General features: G+C 39.9%; 1 protein-coding gene across 1 annotated transcript in view; it reads right to left on the reverse strand.

Annotated features, from left to right (window-relative positions):
* The window catches only part of WWC2 (WW and C2 domain containing 2), a 69,103-nt gene extending 49,264 nt beyond the window's left edge, over positions 1–19,839 (reverse strand). Inside the window, exons 1-3 of the mRNA XM_009891786.1 lie at positions 19,737–19,839; positions 5,112–5,315; positions 4,046–4,122 (exon numbers count right to left, since the gene is read on the reverse strand). Of these exons, the coding sequence (XP_009890088.1) occupies positions 4,046–4,122; positions 5,112–5,262 (228 nt within the window). The 5' untranslated portion in view covers positions 5,263–5,315; positions 19,737–19,839. The remainder of the gene's footprint in view (positions 1–4,045; positions 4,123–5,111; positions 5,316–19,736) is intronic.
* Between the last annotated feature and the right edge of the window lie 854 nt (positions 19,840–20,693).

The following is a 20,693-nucleotide window of genomic DNA, read 5'->3' on the forward strand; positions in this document are numbered from 1 at the left end:
TATTGCTATTTCAGATATTAGCAGATATGAGTACGCTACAAAATATTTATGAATCAAGATTAAATTAAAAAAATTCCTCCATTTAATTTTTTATGTCATACTTCCCAAACATACTGAAATAAAGTTTCTGGACCACCTACAAAAGAGTGTATTTTAACACAAATTAAAATTAATCCTCAGCATACACAGAGACAGAAATGCCTCCTGGCAATGTAAAGTCCCAAATTTTGGTATTTATACATCTATACCTGGCTCATTTGCACTCTACATACTACCAGATATTGGTATGCTTTTTAACTTTCCAATCAGTAAAGTGAAAAAAGGAAAAAGCCTGCTGGAAATTCTCTGCTCTCACCTATCACTGTGAAATTCTTGCTTGCTTTCATATAGGTCCTCAGATATTCAACTCTTTTGAAAAATGGATTATATTAAAATGAAGAACGTTGACCACTTTAACTGAAATTAATTTCAAAGTATGTTTCCAAGACTTTTTATACAAATCCCCTTAGTCTTCCTACTTGGTGCTATTCTTCAAATTAAAAAACAAAAAAAAAGTGATATTCCCAACATGCCAGGTGACTAAAAGTACTGAGCACTGGCAGCTGCTGCAGCTTTCCAAGGGACTTAAAACGCTTTGTCTAAAGTAACCAGTGATTTGCGGGGTCTTCGTATGGGTTTGTGAATGATATTTAGGCATTCAAGTTTGTAACTTCTGGCTAATGAATTTTCTGTGACAGAAATAAAATGCTTTCAATGTCAACTTTCTCCAAAGCAAAATCTGTTCTCTAGATGAGGGGTTAGGTTCAGGCTTTTGGGAACTATCATCACTAGTTGCTTTAACTGACAGAAAACTGGTTTTATTGTGACCATACTGAATAGTTAGCATGATAAATGGGCTGTGTCTCTAAGTACACATGCAGCGCTCCTTAACTATTTCTTCCCTGACTAGCACAAAAACCCCAAGAAAAAGCTCTTAAGTATTCTGATCAAGGTTATAGAAAATGAACAGATATCACCTCTGTGTTCTAGATAAAGTAATGCGTAAAATACGAAAGGAATGCCAACTTTTCTGAGAAACACAGAGTGGCTTAAACTTTTTTTTTTTTTTAATCAGAAATGTGAATTTAAAGTAATAGCAGAAGGCACTCTTGATTTCAACTTAGAGGATTGGATCTCTCAGAAACCCTTACATTTTTCCTCAAGATGATCTTCTGAGTGTCCTCTGCTGTAATTCATCGTCATTTCATTATCAAGAAATGCGAGTTATGCACATTATCCTAGAAGGACGTGACCTACATCATAATACAGACTCTGTGTTTACTGCATCACACTAGCATTAAACTATTCTTGTGCTCCTTGTCTTCTCCTTGAAAACTTCCATATAATTCCGCTTTTTCACAACTCTTCACTTGTTTTATCCTTCACCCCCTTCCTACTGCTTCTGCACATCGTGTGAAGTCACCCGAAGGCCTCCCGCTTCCTCCTCCTCACTGCACCTTCAAGCAGGCTCCTGCGCTAACCCCCTTCCATTCCAGCACTCCAGTACTAATGGAACGACGACAAACCCCTCCTTGTTATTTTATAAAGGTGCATTCCCTACTCGCTGCATATGCATAAAACATACTGTGATCATGTATACTTTGTATTGTTCAAATTATCTTACTGATTACTAATTAAGACCACAAACAGCCCCACTCAAAGTCCACTGCAGGATCAGATCCTTCGGTTTGAATCCTGTGAGAAATGTCTTTCTTCTCCTGCTTACTTCATTTAACAGCTGTCTGATTTCTGTCATATTTTCTCCATGACCTATTGCGCAATAGGCAATTCATGTATCCAAAAAGCTCCACGTGCACCTATTAAGCACAGCTAACAAGGAAAAGGCCAAAGGCCCATTCAGAACTTCCTCGAATGCTGCGTTTCCCGCCTCCAGCCACCATTAACCTGATGATACCAGTAAGCCTCAGCCAGCGTGACAGAAACAGGTTTAGTACATCTGACTTAACAGTTCACTAAACAATGTGCAAATTCTAACTAGCTGGCTAGCAGCTTACTAATGACTAACTTTGCTTCCCATTAAGTCTACGCATGCACATACTGTAAAATGCCAAAAGGTGGCATATTAGCAAGCATCCTCAAACATTCAAATAAGGGTAAACTATGGTAACAGTCATACCTCTTGCCACCTTCCATGAAAAACACTTTCCAGCCCTAGCATTGCAGGGCTCCACTTTTTCTTATCTCAATGATTTTCATATCCAGTGCCTTTGGATGACAACACACTCTGTGCTGATACAGATATTCTTGGACTGCACCCTTCTAAACTCTGCAGACAAGATTCAGGTCACCTATTTTAGGCACGTATGCAACTTGGACTTTGCAATGCCAGTAAGTCAGGTGTTGGGAACCAGCAGGACATTAGGCTCCTTGACTCCAAGAAACAACGAAGAGAGGAAAGCACCTCCAAAAAATGAATTACTGTGATTAACATATCTGCCTCACTCCTCAGTCAGCAGACAAATTGTAGATTTGCAGCAAAGAGGCGAATCAGTGTTTCTGCATCTTGAGCTGGGAGGTGATCAGAGCTAAGTAAGGGAAAACTGAGCACAGGACCACGTCTGAATTTTCCCCTCTTTGACTTGTAGGTGACTATATTTAAATTTGCTCATGTGTTTTGTTCTTCAACAACACTGTTAATTTCCCAAATATACTAGCCATCCCCTTGCCAAAGGGAACATGTGTTACTGCTCCACTCATTTTAGAAAGAAGCTCTCGCCTTGTCTTTTCATCCTTGTTCTTGACAGGGTCCTTACTGCTGTTGATTCTCCCTACTAAACTTGGAAAATTTTTCCTCCCACCTCCTCCAGTGTTGAAATAAGTTCTCTCACTAACCACCTTCCCTTCTCCTTAAAGGATAACGGACTATAAACTGAGATGGGTACAGGTAAACAGGTGTACAAGCAGTCAGGAGGGCAACATCCGGACACCAGTTTTACAGTGTATTCCATCCCTGATTTATACTGGCTTTTAAAATTTTAATGAGCTATTCCACAGTTCCTTTTAAACATTAATTGCTTAGACTCCTAATCGTAACTCTTACTCCAGGTGAAGGAGGATGTTACTCTCGGAGGCTTCTATGAGTGCTGCTCTGTGCAGAAACCAGGAGGGGGCAATGGAAGAGCTGAGTAACTGCTGTCGCTGGTGCTGCTCTGCTCCCGCAGGGTCTGTATTCCAGCCCTCACGGAAGGACTACGCTGAGAGGTTGCTGTCTTTTTCACCTGCATGGTTTGAGCTAATTTTTTTCATTACTAACTACAAAAAGCCTAGGCCATCCATCGAGCATTACATGCCACAGCTTAAATAAATGAACTCCCTATATAGATTTTAAACGTCTTCCACACCATTTCCTCCTTATTGAAGATAAATTCACTAGAGACTAACCTGTGAATGCAAGTTCTTTACATGGAGTCTGTTAGTGACCATACTGAACACAGTTGACCAAATAATGGGTTTTTGCTCATTAGCAATTTCAAAATGTGAACACAAACTTTCGTTCTTGATCTGAACTGTTCCATTTTGACAAAACAGAGCGAAGTCTCACACCATTATTGAAAAGTGTTTCATAAACCAACAGAAATTTGTGAGGCAGTTCATGTAGCTAATGGTGCATTTCTCACAGAAGAAAGATCGTGTTAAAACAGTCATCTAGCTGCAGCTCACCTTGGCCTACTACTTTTCTATTTTCACCTCAAGATTTTTACTCTTCCTTTTAAAAACAAAACCATACAAGTGAAAATAGTTACTGGATTTATTTAAACCCACATCTAATTAGAATATCTGTCAAAGTTTCCCCAAAATGTGTTATCTGAAAGTAATAGAGACAGCTTTAAAAATTAATTTAAAAACTCTGAATGGCATTTACTGAGAATATTAGGAGGTTTCAGTACCAGGGTACAAGATAGGTCTGCTAGCTCAAGCTTTGCTTATTCTGTAGTCATAAAATTTGCACACAGAATACAAATTAATACAAGTTAAGCACTCTCACCCTTAATCTTGTAGTGGAGATTTCAGCCTTCAGAATGTCAGGGTCATACTTTGTGCTTGATGAGGAGCCCGAGAACACTTTTTAAAAAAGACAAAAAAGGACAAGTACTTTTAAATCATTAATTAGTCCCTTCCTCTATGAATCTACATTGATCTAAAATTACAAAATGCAGAAAAACACACAATACTTTAAAAAAAATATCTTTTTATACACTGGTCAGCATTGCAGGGTGGCAATAATTAATGAATAATAAAAATTTGCCCCTTTTTTCCCCTACCACTATTTGGTATCTCTCTTCCTTTGCTTATCCCAGGACATAAAGTAGCACCTCATTCTCCCTGGCTTTCTATTCCTTGCTTTCTGTTCCCATTCTTCTAGCTGAGCCATCCTGCGTTCACCTCTTCCCAGAAGCTCTAATTTCTAAGGACATTTCTGGAAAGCAGAAGAAGATGTATTCAGAAAAGCCTCAGCAGTCCGCAACTCAGTTCTTCCACAGCTGTACATGTTACTTTTATCACACTACCAACCTCTAAGAGACATGTTTGGCCAATGCGAGCCTCTGACAGCACTTTACTGAATGCCAATTCCTTGCCCAACAATGTAACATGCATCTCTACTTCACCCCTGATCACAGCACACATGCTACAGAATTACGGTATGCTAGTCTTATAATGCAGCAACAAATTCCCTTCTTGGTCTGTTGCAGACACCTGTCAACACAGTAGGGTCATTTCAGTACAGAGCCACGAAGTGCAAGAGATCCTATTTACTTTGAACCTAGATTTGGCAGAGTTTTGTTCTGACAAACTGCATGACAAAATAGATTTTAGAGCCAGCTGCTCTAAACCACAGCTCAAAGGAGTTCAATTATATCAGAGAGAAGAGGGTTCTCTCCAGCAGAATATCTTTATATTAAATATAAAAAAAAAAAGTAGGGATGCTATCTCTAAAAAAGCCAGAGTACAAGGTGTTCATAGCAAACCTTGAAAACTCATCCTAAAGAGAAACAGGATCCCCTGCAAAGCACAGATCAAAGAGGTTACATTGCATTCTCTACTGTACTTACAGCTTGTACGAGAGCTTGATTTTTCTTTGTAGGCATCATTCAACCGAACGTACTCATCCAGTGCAAGTGCTAGCCTCTGTTCTTTCACCTGGTACAGTTCTTTCTGAGTACTGAGAGCATCCTGGGCTATCATGAGATAATCTTTTAACATTCTCTCTTGTTCTTGCCTCCATTGTTTCCTGGGATCTTCTATTTGTGTTGTTTCTTTGTAGGAGAAAAAGAAAGCATTTAGAGAGACCTCTGCTGAAATCTGTTGACAACTAAATTGTTTCTTTGCCTGTAATCCGCAGTTATAGAAATCTAAACCATAGCTTGCCTTTGGTTAATAAGCAGATGCTCAATTTTATTTAAGTTTTTCTTTGCCACAATAGTGTGTGTAAGAAACAGTATTTAAGGGATCAATTGCAAAATTAGGAATTAGGGTACAATAGGTAAATGTTTATGTAGATCATTCCCACATCTTCAGCCTTGAATTATCAACACCCTAGAGCTCAAGAAAAACTTATTTTTTGCATCAGATTATTTGGAAATAATTGGATCAATAAAGTCTTTCAATGACACCTTAAAATTGAATGCATATCTAAACAAAAATGAAAAGTAATCTTAGCTATAACATTTTTTTTCAACCCCCCTCCTCCCCACTTCATTAATTTTTACAGGCATATGTTATTCATGTTTTATAGTGGTTATCTCTCTCCTTTCCCTCTATGAAAACAGTTTTATCTTTTCCCCTGTAACTGAACTAACAGATCATTAACTCTCCAGATCATCTCGCCTGACTCTGTCCCTATCCCCACTAGGCACCTGATCCAAGACACAACTTTCTTTTACGGCCCATAGAGAGGGCCACCCTCAGAGGGCACGACACTCCATCAAAGACAGGCGCCCGAGATACATGGGACCAAAATGCCTTTTTTAGGTGTCTACTTCTCTCCACTGAGAAGCCAGGTAATATAAACAAGCAGGCTGGAATGGGCCCTTAATTCATGACGAGCTTCAGGTCAACCATTCTACCTCCAGCAGCCACACAGAAGACAGACTAGCACAGAATGTGTAGACCAGAGGATTAGACATAATGTATTAAGAAAGTATGTATCAATCTAATTGTAGGTCTTAAGATACATTTTTTTAAAATGTAAACATGCAAATCGGAAGGATTAAGGCTGAATGTTCGATCTTATAATTAACATTTCCTGACTTAGTTCAGCACTTGTTGAAGCTGTACAATGAATATTCTTCATTTAAAGCTGTACTAAGTACAAAAACCTTCTCCTAAGACACAGCCATGGAAAGTTTGAAATCTAAATGCATACATGCACCACACTGCACTTTCTTTGCAAGTTAGATACTATAAATCTACATAAATCTACAGAGATAAAAAGTAACCTTCAGTACCAAGGTATTTAAGTGCAAATTATTTACTTCAGAATTCTTCTGCAAAAAGGAGGGAAGTTTATTCTCTGAGTTAGATTTCTGCCACTTTAGTTCTCTGAATTGCTTTACTGGGAGTACACAGGGGAGGAAATGGGAACATGTGGCTGAAGCCGTGGAGGGGGGGGAAGAACTGCAGCAGAATCAATCTGATTGCTGTAAACTGTACCTGATGTGCACTCTTGGGGAGAAGGCTCTCTTTCAACTCCGTATATGAAAACAGATTTTGTAACAGCAAAAGTTGATAAGGATAGGTTCTGGTTAACAATAATTTCCCATACTGACTAACTACCAACTTTTCAAAAACCTTCTTTGATGTTAATATCACATATACCAAAACCCATGCAAACAAAAAGAAGCATCCCATAAAACTAATCCTGTAGAATCCTGAACTGACAATGCCTATGGAACTACTGATGCTTTTAAAAACACACAAATAAATACACATACACACGCCTCCCCTCCTGGTGACCCCCTCTACCATTTACAAACATGACAAGCTTTTGTATTTCTTCTTGGGAAAGGTATTTCTTAGATGTACACAATGGATGCATAGAGAGTATAAATCCCACAAACCCAAGTACGGTGCATAAAAGATTAAAGCAAAGAAGCTTTATACACAGTTGGTTTTCCAATAACCCCAACAGGAACAGTCTCTCCAAAAAACCTAACTATCACTACACACATATATATCCCCGTTTATTGCCACTTGCTCTCCTCCACAAAGGCGTCAGGCACACAAAGAAGCAAATCGATAGCTTTTCTATCCTAAACGGTCAACACATGTCCCTATCTGTGGCCACTTATTGCTGTTGTGCTTTAACACACCTCCACATTCACAGTTATTTACACAAGATAAGAAGTGCTGGTTTCCAGAGCTGTCCTTTTTTGTGAAGCAGGATGAAGAGCATGAAGCAGGATTCTCATGGGTCAATGATCAAATAGGATAAATGCAGTTATGTTGGTTTTTCAGAAGAATGTAATGATGTGATTGTGTTTTAAGAGTGCAACCAGCAGCCACCGAATAATCTTACAAGATTGGAAGGTCTCATCTTTGAGCGTGTTGTAGGTAATTGCTTTGTAGGTTTTAAGTGAGGATTGCTCAACATGCAGCCCGAAGACCAAATGTAGCCTGCAGAGTCCTAAAATGTGGCCTACAGATGCCCTGTCCTTGTGACTGCAAGAGAAGGACAAAGCTGATCAACAGCAGATTACGTCGTATTGCTGACAAACACAATCAAACATTTTCTTTTTGCCCCTCCAAGCTGCACGTGCAAAACAATGCTATGATTATATGAGCTAACACCTTTTATACTGATAGCCATGAACGAATTAAAGGTGACCCTGCATTTTAAAAACTGTACACTGCAACTTCGCCATACTGAGATTTGGGTATTTGCCTGTGTAGGTACATCGACTGCTCAAATTATTCTCAGCCAATTCTATCTGCATGTATTTTATTCTGGAACAAATACTCAGGTGGGAAAATATATAATCCTGAAAAAAGCAAAGCAGTACTGGAATGACTCTCCCAGAATTGTTACTCGACTTTTACCAAGCAGAGAAGGCTCTGGGCTATTTTTCACTCTATGTCTTAAATATTATGAAGTGGAAAACCCCAAAAAGCATACCACTTGTTTGGTAAGTTGGTTATACATATATAAACGTGTGCCTGTGTAGCAGCACCATATGCTTATCCATCTATAATTTTCAGTTAAAAAAAAAAAACAAAAAAAACCCCAAAAAACAAAGACAGAACTATGGAAAATATTTCTGGTACTGTAGCGCTGCATTTTGAAAAGTATGTTCATTTGAGCACATGTACCTTCCAAGAGCCAATAATTTTTATTTTTTTTTTAAAGCAGAATTCTTTCAAACACAAATATTTATACTTCTCAGAGTAAAGCCTCACAAAGATAAGGATTTTTTTTCCTTGGACAACAATGTTTTAAGCACCTGCTGTTAAGGTCAAACTTCCATACACAACAATATTATTGGGACAGTTACATGCATGTCATTGAGGGAACAGCTTGCTGAACATTTCAAAATTAGATGTGAAGCCCTCCATGCTTAAACCAAAGAGTGAGATTTAAATCACAAAGAATATCTAAACATTTTCCTACCCTTATTATTCAACAGCTGATGTAAAACAAACGTGGGAGATCTCATTCCTTTTTTAAGGCAGATAAATGTTTCCACTGGTGACTGCAAAAGGATGCCTTACAACCTTGTCTGCAGCAGATACGAATCATGCAACAAAGAGAGTGCTAGCTAGACAGATGGGGAGATGTTATTTCTGCTGGTCAGGTGAGGAGTAAGCACTGGTTATGACAGAGCTGTAGGGTTGTATCCATTCTAGAAAATGCTAAATGGACTTCAGTCAGCAGCAGCGGGCAACAAACAAACCATCCCCTGGGCACGAACTCTCCAATACTTTCTGTATCGCCAGATAGTTAAATTCAAGAGTTCAGCTCTTTCTAGAGGGCTACGAAGATGATCAGAGGGCTGGAACACCTCTGCTATGGGGACAGGCTGAGAGAGTTGGGGTTGTTCAGCCTGGAGAAGAGAAGGCTCCGGGGAGACCTTATAGCCATTCCCTAAAGGGGCTGCAGGAAAGCTGGGGAGGGACTCTTGATCAGGGAGTGGAGCCATAGGATGAGGGGTAACGGTTTTAAACTAAATGAGGGGAGATTTAGATTAACTATTAGGAAGAATTTTTTTAGCATGTGGGTGGTGAGGCACTGGCCCAGGTTGCCCAGAGAAGCTGTGGCTGCCCCATCCCTGGAGGTGTTCAAGGCCAGGTTGGATGGGGCTTGGAGCAACCTGGGCTGGTGGGAGGTGTCCCTGCTCAGGGCAGGGGCGTTGGAACTAGGTGACCTTTAAGGTCCCTTCCAACCTCAACCATTCTATGATTCTTGTAGAGAAAATGAAGAAGATAATACAGGCCACCGTTTTCCATGGTATAAACTTAGATATGAACTAAAGGAATCTCCTTAAAATGGTTCTTTAAACAACTAAGAGTTTTACATCTGGCTCTATCAAGAGCACTGCTTCGATTTAACAAAATCTTTATATATCAACTTCCTCTGTTCAATCACAATGCAAAGTAATGGTCCATAGTAACGGAATGAGAAGGTTGGTGGTGCGCCTAATATTTGGGTTACACATTCCTCATTTGACTTGGTTTTAGCGTCATTTGGCAAGGACACTTGCAAATCAAAATTACTCAATTCTACTAAGAGATCTTGATTTAAAACCAATTACTTTAACTTCAAACAAATTACTGCAAGTGCATAGTTAATAAATTTATAAAAATTTATAAACAAGCAATTTATTTCCTCCTATTTTTCGAGATCTGAGTGCCTACCCATACCGGGGGGAAATTCTGCGAGACAGAAAACACTTGTTGTCTCGCCCAGCGGAACCGCACAAGGGGCAGGATGGCACGCTCCACCCGAGGACGTTCCTGTGCACTGCAACGATCCCAGCCCTGTAACGTAGAAGAGGAAGCTGCGCCGGCTTTAATCATGCTGCTATTCATGAAATGCGCTCTTCCTGGCTCACCGCCAGCCAGGTTTGATGGACTTAAACTCAGCAAAGAATCCGGCCCACACAATAATTCAAACCCAAAATGCCAGAACTGACTTTCTGGCTTGAGAGTTTTGTTTATTCCTTTGGCAAGCACTTGCTTCAAGGGCAGCAATGTTATGCATGCTTTGTGTAATTATACATAAGACATATATTATACAGAAGATACAGGCAGTAGTCAGGCATGCCTTTTTTTTAAAATAAGATATTTTCATATGTTATGTTCCTGTCTGCTATCAAGCAGCTCTGCCAAATTTTTACAGTCTACTTGAACAGAAGGAAACTATTACCTTATCAGCAGTAGATCATATTTCCCTAAAATACAAGAAATTAAAATCCCACTGAAAGTCCCACAGGGAAGGGAACGGCTCCCTGACGCCCTACTGCTAGACATGAGAGAATTGGACATTTTACTACAGGATTAACAATACGTGGAAGCAATAGTCTTCCAACATCTCCCCCTGCCAAACAAAATAATAGCATCGATTGGCTCTAGAATGACCCGCGTGTAAGCTGCCTTCAGACAGACATGTTGCGTTTAGGCAACACAGAGAACACGTACTCTCAAGAGGTCCCACTAAAAAAAATGCTGGCAATGCTAGATGGCTATTTGAGAAGGACACATACACAGCAAGACGAGACAAAATTGTGGCATTATACTTTTCATCCTGAAGAGAGCTCTCATATGTTTAGACACATGCCCACATTGTTCCAGTTTGTAAATGTAGCAGAATCACCATCTCAGAAGAGAGCCTATTCCGAGGGAAACTACTTGACCTCGCCAGAAATGAGGACCAGAGACCAAAGATCTGTAGGGAGGAGAGCAGGGGGAAGCTGCGTGCCACAGCTGGAGTTGCTGTAAGAGCCCTCCTTTTTGGCAGTGATGGTTTTCACCATGTCACCTCAACCCACACTCCCCAACGTTACATATTCACACGTTCTCTTTTGCAGAGTCTCAGGTGCTCCCTCAACCCAGCCAAAAGCCTGTTCGATGTATTAAACCCACCCAAACGCTCATTGGCTCAAAAGATAACATGAAAGCAAACACATCACCTTCTGGCAGGTTAGGTGAGTTGTGTCATGTTACCAAAGGTCCAATGAGTCAGTATACAGGAGGAATAACCACGCAGCTGGGGAAGGAACTGGACATCCTTTTTTTTTTTGGCAGCAGCAAGCCTACTTACGGATCTACGCATCCATCAGAATCTTAAGTATGGATCTACTCATCAATGCCATGCACCTCCTCTCTTATATACTAACTGACAGCAAAGTTCCCAGACCTAGAAACCAGGGCTACAAGATGAGATATTGTATTATGTTGGTGGCAAAACGGCTGAGCCCTGAAAAGTGGGTGGTTCCGACTGCTGCAAAGTGTGCTGCACACAGCCGGCTCTGCTCTGGGCTCCACCACGTCACAACTCGGCTAGATACTCTTTGTCAGGGTGGCAATTTCTCTACCTGAAACACTGAGTGATGAAAAGATAACCAGAGATGTCAGGTGTAATGGTGCTATCTTGCAAACTAACTGCGGGACTACTATCTCCAACCAAACAGAACCCCACTTTCAAGAGAGCAACACAGGCCTCAAAGCCCCAAATCCAATAGCTGATGACATTCAGGATTCCTCATCACTGGTGCTCCTCCTGAACCCCAGTGACTGAAGAAAGTGGCCCCAGAAAAGGGAGAGATCAAGGTTTCAACGGTACCTCGCACAAAAATGTCTGAAGATGGTACAAACAAAATCAACAACAACCCTTTGACATATAACATCAGAAGAGGAAAAATGGTGTCCGATACCGACCATCGCAGGATGACTGGAGTTAGCTCAGTGGTGGGTGGTGAAAGCAATTTTATCAACACCAGTACGTAATCGCTATGGGTATGTTTATTCTACAAGTATATCCCACGTTTCTGGATAAACAAACTGGCTTTCAAATCTCCCGTACTTTTGCCTGCAATCAGACAAAAATACACTTAGGAAAAAAAAGAGTGCAAATATTACTTCATTGTACTTCAACTGGCATAACAAATATTGCCGGCAACTGAGATGCAAGTCTTAAAGAACAGCAAAGGCGTAAATGCACCAGCACGAGTTTCAGGCGGAAGAGCCAAGTGTTACTAGACTGGCTTAAGGAATGCACTTTACTGTTTACATACCAGAGGCTTTCAGAAAGCAATTTTTTTTTCCTTATTCCTTTTCCCCACCCTTTTTAAAATACTTAAAATTCAAACTCAAACAAGAAACACAATTAGTACCCAGAAATTTGAGGAAGAATTCACAAACAAATATTACATCATTTCACACTGATATATTTGTTCAATAGCTACATAAAAATAAAGAATAGCACATTACAGAGACAGCAGTTTCCACAAGACCATGCAGCCCAACAAGATGACATATATAGTGTCTTAAAAATGATCTAAAACATTGCCAGATACTCAAAGAAAATCACATTCTACCACATAATAAGATGGAATATGGGTTCTAAAGAGAGGCATGAAGGAAAATTAGGTTATTCAGAGTATGCTCTGAACTGAGCTCTCTACAGTTTGTTTCCTGCCATAGAACTCGCACACAAAAAATGCCTCCTCTCTTCCAGACACTGTCTTTACTTTTCCATAAAATAATTCTGTGCTTGAATTTGAGTAATGAGATAAAATGAGAATGTTTTCCAGCTATACTGCACAAGCATGAGCAGATTTCCAAGAAATATTTATTCAGAGATTTTTATGAAGAAATATTGAACATATTATCCTTATGGCACATTAGTTTCCTCTAGATATCGGGTAGCATATGCTTGTATATCTCAGAGTCAAATGCAGTAGAAACTCTGAGCATTTTGCTCTACATTATCCAGTAAGCAGGTAATGTTCTACTGCTATGGCTATCAGAACTACGACTTAAGAAAAACATGTGAGTATGACCTTTACATAAAAGCCAGCAGCCAAAATATTTTTTAATGCAGAGGCTTCACTGCTCAAGCCCTCCTTCAGTAGCCAGCATGCACCAGATTACTTTAATCCCTTCCTATAGCCAGGGGGCAGAGAAGATACCTATAAATAAGATTCAAGGTAAGATATACTGCACTTGGGTTTTCACCCTGTGTGTTTGCTGACAGTAGAGTCTTTGCAATTGTCTCCCAAGTGCTTGCTTGTCACTGCTTGCTTAGAAGATGGTGATGGGTTGTGGGAACAAACAGTACACATTTATGATCATGATAAACCATTGGACTCATACCCTCAAGCTAATGGGAACTGCAGGCTCAGGGTGGGATTTTCAGGTTTCTTCCTTGTCTGAAAATACAGTCTGGCATATTTTCATAGATGTTGATGTACTAGAGTACCAGGCTGGAGCAGAGAAGAGTCAGTCTATTCACAAGAATCCCTGTGTTAAATAAATCAGTTGCACAGGCATAAACTGGCATGAAAGCCTTTAAGATTACAACAAGAAATAGAATACCTGTAGTTAAAATACTGTGTCAAACAGTGTAGGTAAATAAATAAAATAAGTGTCAAACAGTGTAGGTAAATAGTTAAGCTTTCAAATTTTAAGAAGGAAGGAAACCAAGTAGGGAAACAGGGACCTCCAATGAATTCTATTCTCAAGCTAAGCAGACACAAATCCCTCTATGCTTCCTGAAGTTTTAGCATCACTCTGACTCAATTTCCTTTTTCTTTATGGATGAAACAGTGGTAGAAAGCAGTCTCTGGGAAAGGTGCATTCATGCTTCCAAAGTGGAGAATTAAAACTAAGTAGATAAGAGCTGCAGAAGCAGAGAAGGTAGATGTTCAACTCCTTTTTGAAGAAAAGTGCTGGGGGTGGAGGGCAGGGAGAAAAATCATCATGTTGAATGCAAAGTACAGAGTAGCAAAAACAAAATGATATGACGGACTTAAATACTCCTGGGCTAAGAGTAGCTATTCCTTCCCATCCTTAATGATTGTCATTCAGTTCCTATTACCTTTGCCACTAAACATTACCAACAGTAGAGTACTTGTTTTATAGGTTAACTAGATCAATGCAATGAAGAAAACAACCACTTGCTGGGTTATTTCTGAGGCTGAAAGCAAGAACTGGAAGTAAAGAGAATAAGTTCTTTAGGAACACGTAGGGTGCTGAAGGAAAGGTAGAACTTGTTCCATCCCAGGATTCCCTCAGACTATTCATGTCAAGCCAGAAGTAGAAGTTTCCCTTTCTTGCTCCCATTACCTTTGCAGCTGTTCATCTACACACATCCCATGCAATGACTCAGATCAGAAAACCCGAGCAGCTGGGGGAAGGAAGAGGAGGTGGGGAATGACAGCTCACACACCTCAGGAAGCAGAGTGCTTCCCCATCGTCTGCGTTTACTACACATCCTCACACTGACACAATGTGGGGGCAGGAACCAGAGCCGTGACTGCTGCTTCAGCTGGCACCACCACCCAAGAAGCGCACCTGGAAATCACAGCCTCAGAGTCAAAACTGCTTCCTGACAAGCCTGCACAGGGCGTGGAACCAATGAAAGTTCAAGGGTGTCATTTCAAAATACCTTTAACCAGTGCTACCATGAAAAGTAGCTGTCTCTACCACCTGGCTGTTCATTCATATCCCCAGGTCACCTTCCCTCTTCTGCTTGCATAAATAGGGGTGTGGAAAGGAGAACAAATAGCAACCTTTTTTTTTTCCGTACCGGATTAGTTTCAACTCGAATCAGGTCCCCGATCTGATTCACTGTCTGGCCATGCAAATGTTCATGCCAGTATAAGCAAAAACATTGCAGGGACAGAACAAAAGGCCAGAGGTAGCAATAGAGCAGGACCAATTCTTTCAGAGATTATATCAGCTTAAAAGCGTTTGCAAACCCAAGCTCTAAGAGCATAAATGTTTGCATCTCAGCCACTTAATGCCTGATGTTGAAAACGCTGGAGAAGAATTGGAGAAATGTGAAAGTGATGACTTTGCCTGTCGATACAAGAAATGGAGTAATAGGTTTGTGTTATTTTTGTTATTGCCTTGAGTTCCTAACCATGCTATTTAGCAAAATTAGTAAATGTTAGCAAATTAGATAGCTGATGTAGATGAACACATGAGTACACAAACACAGTAAGGATTATAAGGGTGAACAGCATAAACTAAAAAATCTTTGGACTCTCCTAAATCACAGCAAGAAGGATCATGCAGGAAAGGAACTCCTCCATCCTGGACCACCAAATAATATCCCTTCAGCCATCCCTCTAACAAAAAGCACTACTGAGCCACAAGGATAAGCATTTAGGTTCTTACAGTATTAGCTACCCACATCATATGCATGTTCTGCCTTGCCAGATGGCCTGTAATCTGGTCTCCCTTGAAGCTGAAAGCATTGCATTAAAACTCCTAATTGGGGTAATATATTCATAAAGTAATGACCTCAGTCAGTGTTTCTCAAAGTGGGTTACATCATCCAAAAGGATCATGAGAAAGCTCTAAGGCAATCAGTAAGAGCTAGGAAAAAAACCAACTGTATTTGAAAAAAACTTCATAAAAATATATAAAATTATAGAAAATGTGTGATGATAATAAAATCAAATTATACTTAAACATATTGACACCAAACGCAAGTTCCTCAAGTCTGAGGGAGCGTTTTACAATTGCAGACTGCTCACAGCCAACTCTTACCCCGCTCTATGGAGGAGAAATCCGGGGTTTCCACCGGCAGTTAAGGGAAGTAGGCTTTTCTCAGGTTTGTATGGGAGAAAGGAAGGTAAAGGACTAAGACAGATAATTACACTGACAAGAAAAATACTTAAATTTTTTATTAAAAAAAAAATTATTTAAATAATTTTTGAAGAATTTACATTATAGAGATTTGGTAGAATTTCTAGAACTTTGGAAGGTCCAGCCTAGTACTGCTTTCTTGAAATCAGTGGGAGTTTTGCCAATATCCGTCCTTTAAGAGGAACGGAATCAAGTCCCGCACCCTCCACTAATGGAAATTCCATCCTTAACATTTTCAACCTTGAGTTTTTAACAGAAAAGGTGGGAACAACCATGAGTAAGAGCTTCTGAATTTACAGTCTATTGTGCTAAGGTCTAGCCTGCTGCTCACAGTTTACTGGGTTGGTTTGAGAAATTTAACAAGATAGGCCAGTTTTACTACAACGGCTCCAGTCTTGTGGACAACCTAAAACTTCACAGTTGTATCCCATGTAGGTTTGTACAGAGGCACACAGTAGAAAGAAAAATGAAAAAGAGGACAGGTAATAGGGAAGCTGTTCAGAATAATTAATTATGGGATGCAAGAGGAGAGAATCAATGGGCCTTCCCTTAAACATTTTGCCGAAATAAATTCAGCCAGAAGGCAGTGAACATGAAACGGCTTTAGTCACCTCTCCCTACCTAACACATGGGAGCAGATTTCCTCCCAAGGCACTATCCCTAAAGCTGCCATTTATGGGTCCTGAAATTCCGCTTTATCCAACCTGTTTTTCAGGCATCTATCCATTTGGTCCTAGTGGGTGCAGTTTTTCTGTATCATTTGGCTTCTTTGTCCAGTAAAAGAGAAAATTAACAAAATTATAATTGATACAGGTGAAACAGTAAAGGAGTCTTCCTTCTTCTAACATAGGCACTGTCCTGAAAGAATTTAAACAGTTTAAATCCAAAAAGTCTATTCAACACATCTGAATTATTGTACTACTAATAAAGCAGTAAGCAGACACAAAAGCTGCTTTCTAGAAAGGCTTTTCCCCCTAATTTCCATGCCTGAGATTTCAATAACATCAAAACAATACATGTACCTCAGTCAGATCAAGTTATAATCTCCACATTTGGCACGTCAGACAAATGACGTACTTATGAGATTCTTAGGCAGTTCACCTCCCAGAAACACAAAAGTACTCTCAGCAAAACACTTGGCAAAATAGAGAGTACAAAACTAAAACATACTACTTTACAAAATAAGAAGTTTCACTGAAATTGCCACAAAGCGACACATATATTAATATAACAGGAACCAAATGCGCTACTGAACAATGGATGGAAGTGACTTTAAGTATACCAAAGACCAAAGTTCACCATTTTGTCATCCATCATATGCTTATAATATTCAGAAATTCACCTTCAATGCACAGAAACAGCATTTAAAAGTAATGACAATATTTAACCTCTTTCTGAAAAAAAAAAGAAAGTAAAAAGTAACAAAGCTACAAGACTGAGATTTTTTAGAATTGATTAAAAGTTTTGAGCATGCATGAAATAAAAGAGCACGATTATCAGAGCAGTGATCAGAAAGCACTTTCAAAACACCCAGAAATGCCGATTGCCTGCTTAAAATTTTACAGCTTTGAGTTTTATAGTTTTGGCCAAAGCAGAAGTTGAAGACAAGTTTCCTCCCATAATAGCATTTAGATTCCGAATCCAATCCTTTACTCACTTCACCTTTTGAATTCAATCAAGTATGTCCCCATTTTTTAAAGTTCAAGAATGTTTATCACCACACATAAGATCAGAGGACTGTCATTGTTATTCCAATAAAGCAGGGCTATAAAAGCCCAAATGAGGTTATTGGGTGGGATTCAGTTCAAGGTTAGGTGTCACCTCATAGAATCATAGAATGGTTAGAGTTGTAAAGAACCTTAAAGATCACCTAGTTCCAACCCCCCTGCCCTGAGCAGGGACACCTCCCACCAGCCCAGGTTGCTCCAAGCACCATCCAGCCTGGCCTTGAACACCTCCAGGGATGGGGCAGCCACAGCTTCTCTGGGCAACCTAGGCCAGTGTCCCACCACCCTCACAGTCAAGAATTTCTTCCTAATATCTCATCTAAATCTCCCCTCTTTTAGTTTAAAACCATTACCCATCATCCTATCGCTGCACTCCCTGATCAAGAGTCCCTCCCCAGCTTTCCTGGAGCCCCTTTAGGTACTGGAAGGGGCTATAACGTCTCCCCAGTTCCTTCTCTTCTCCAGGCTGAACAGCCCCAACTCTCTCAGCCTGGCCTCACAGCAGAGGTGCTCCAGCCCTCGGAGCATCTTCGTGGCCTCCTCTGGACTCGCTCCAACAGGTCCATGTCTTTCCTGACCTGAGGGGCTCCAGAGCTGGAGGCAGTACTCCAGGTGGGGTCTCCCCAGAGCGGAGCAGAGGGGCAGAACCCCCTCCCTCGCCCTGCTGGCCACGCTGCTGGGGATGCAGCCCGGGATGGGGTTGGCTTCCTGGGCTGTGAGCACACATCACCAGCTCATTTTGAGCTTCTCATCAACCAACACCCTCCCCCTAGTCCTTCTCCTCAGGCCTGCTCTCAATCCTTTCTCCACCCAGCCTGGATTTGTGCTTGGGATTGCAGGTGTTCAATAAGCACAGCAGATATCTAATGTCCCATGCTAGTTATCAGAGTTCCAGTCCAAACCAACCAAAGCAGCTTAAACTCAGCTCATCTTCAAAACAGACCCCCAACCAGTCAGCTACATCACACTTCACATTACGTTGACTTTATTAACTAGATAACTATTGACCACAAAAGATGCTTAGACATCTCAAGGTTGATTCACTTGCCCATACATTAGAGATGCCATGGGGTAACAAGCCTTGTCTCCCAGCTTTTTTTTCAGAAGATCATTCGTCTCTTACTGTCCATGCCATATCTACTGGCGTTGTGCAGTTGTCTCTGCTAACCTAAAGTGTCTCAAATGGCCATAGACACCTTACTATTTTCTAAGTAAGTACACAGCACTGCTAACATAGATGCAGGCACCTATATCCAGGTATTGATCTCAAATGGAATCTCTTCTGTTGTGTTATTAAAGACAATTTCTGAGAAAATAGAAAAAGGTATGAATTAAGATGGAGTAAGAAACGCATTAAAAAAGATAGAAACGTTTTCAGGAATATATTCTTTTCAATAAGTCTAACAAGCATTGTATTTCAAATTTTGCTACAGTTTTGTATGGTTTAGACATAATTCCCATGCAATTAAAAATATATGTAGAAACAGATGTAGCCATTTTGTATCAGCAGATTTTCTTGTAAGCCTTTTAAAGCCAATAACGTTATACCAAAGGGCAAATTTTCCCCAGCATTTTGATTCTCCACACCCTTTCCAGTTGCTACAAAATATAACATTATTTATAGCCTGAAATGTATTCTACGACATTCTTAGAACTACAGTACATTTGCCAGAACTCATATACAAGTTCCAAATACCCCCCACACTTCATACTACCTTATCTACGATAGTTTGTTTTAGTTAGACTGAAGCCAGTTTTTGTAACTCGTTTCAGATTATCTCTGTCAGTGTGCACTGCTGAATATTTAATACCCACCAAACATTGTACTCTTTACAGATACCAACACATGTAAACCATCTTTATTTACTACACATTACATGAACTTCCTCCACAGAAAAAGATGAAGAGTTGTATGAATAATTTTGAGCCAGCTATAATAGATCTGCAGCCATCCCCAATAAACCCATGCACACAAATGGGATAATTTGTCTACTGAAAATCAGAAATTCTTACTTTAACTACACTTTTCTCACAAGACATCTTGCCCTACTCCCAGTCATACTTTAGAAGCTTCTCAGGAAAGTCTAATCACAATGAGCCTTCTTACATAACCAATAAGTCAAACTGGAAAATACTTACGGTTGATGTGATCAATGTAGTATACACCGATCTGAGGATCATATGCGGCTTCCCATCCCCAGGGCAGTTCATCCCCAACACAATCCGCAAACGACAAGGGCTTTGTTAACCTAAAAACAAAGAAACAAGTTAATGGCGTAGCTTTTTTCTCTTCCTTACATATGTTTGCTATTCATATTAATTTCTAGTATGACAGAAGATAAAAAAAGATAGCAGGGAAAAAGGAGAGCAAGTTGTTTACTCTCTTTTAAAGTTTAGGCTCGTGATTGTTTTTCCCTATTCCTTCCTTCTGAATTCATTAACTCCAAGAACATAATATAAGTTATTGCAAACATTTTTCAGTACAGGCACTCAAGTGAGAAAGTCACTGCAACATCTTTCACATTTGACGGTTTAAAATTAAACAATAACCAATAGCTTATAAAAAAAAATAAAAATAAAAATAATCTACACTCCTGTTTGTCCCCAGAAGAACTGGACCCTACAACGTTGAGTCAAGGTCACCCTCTCTAATGACCACAGAGGGAAAACTCAGAAAAGAGCACACAACCGTCTTAAGATGCAGTAAGCAGCACTTACCAATCCACATACTTAAATAAAATAAGCAGCAGTGTGGAGAAGGAGTGCACAGAATAGACATTTCATAAGTAACATTTAATGGGCCTTCAGACGTTCACATAGTGCCTTTTCAGAATGACAGACAGTTAAAGTTTTTCATTTCTATAGTGGAGCGCCTATTTTTCACAAGAAACAAATTGGTAACAATAATAAATGGACTCTTTTCCAACTGAGGCTGAGTAAAGCTTTGCATCATCATATTTTTGCCCTTTTTTTAAAAAAAAAAAGAAGAGAGTATCGAGTTTCCCGTTGATAAACCCACAGATAAATGCCATGTCTGATATACTGATATATTTAATAGGAAGAACAAGAGATTTAAGGTTTTATTGTCACCATAGT

This window comes from Charadrius vociferus, unplaced genomic scaffold (genome assembly GCF_000708025.1).
Source record: "Charadrius vociferus isolate BGI_N301 unplaced genomic scaffold, ASM70802v2 scaffold478, whole genome shotgun sequence".
NCBI classification, from domain to species: domain Eukaryota; kingdom Metazoa; phylum Chordata; class Aves; order Charadriiformes; family Charadriidae; genus Charadrius; species Charadrius vociferus.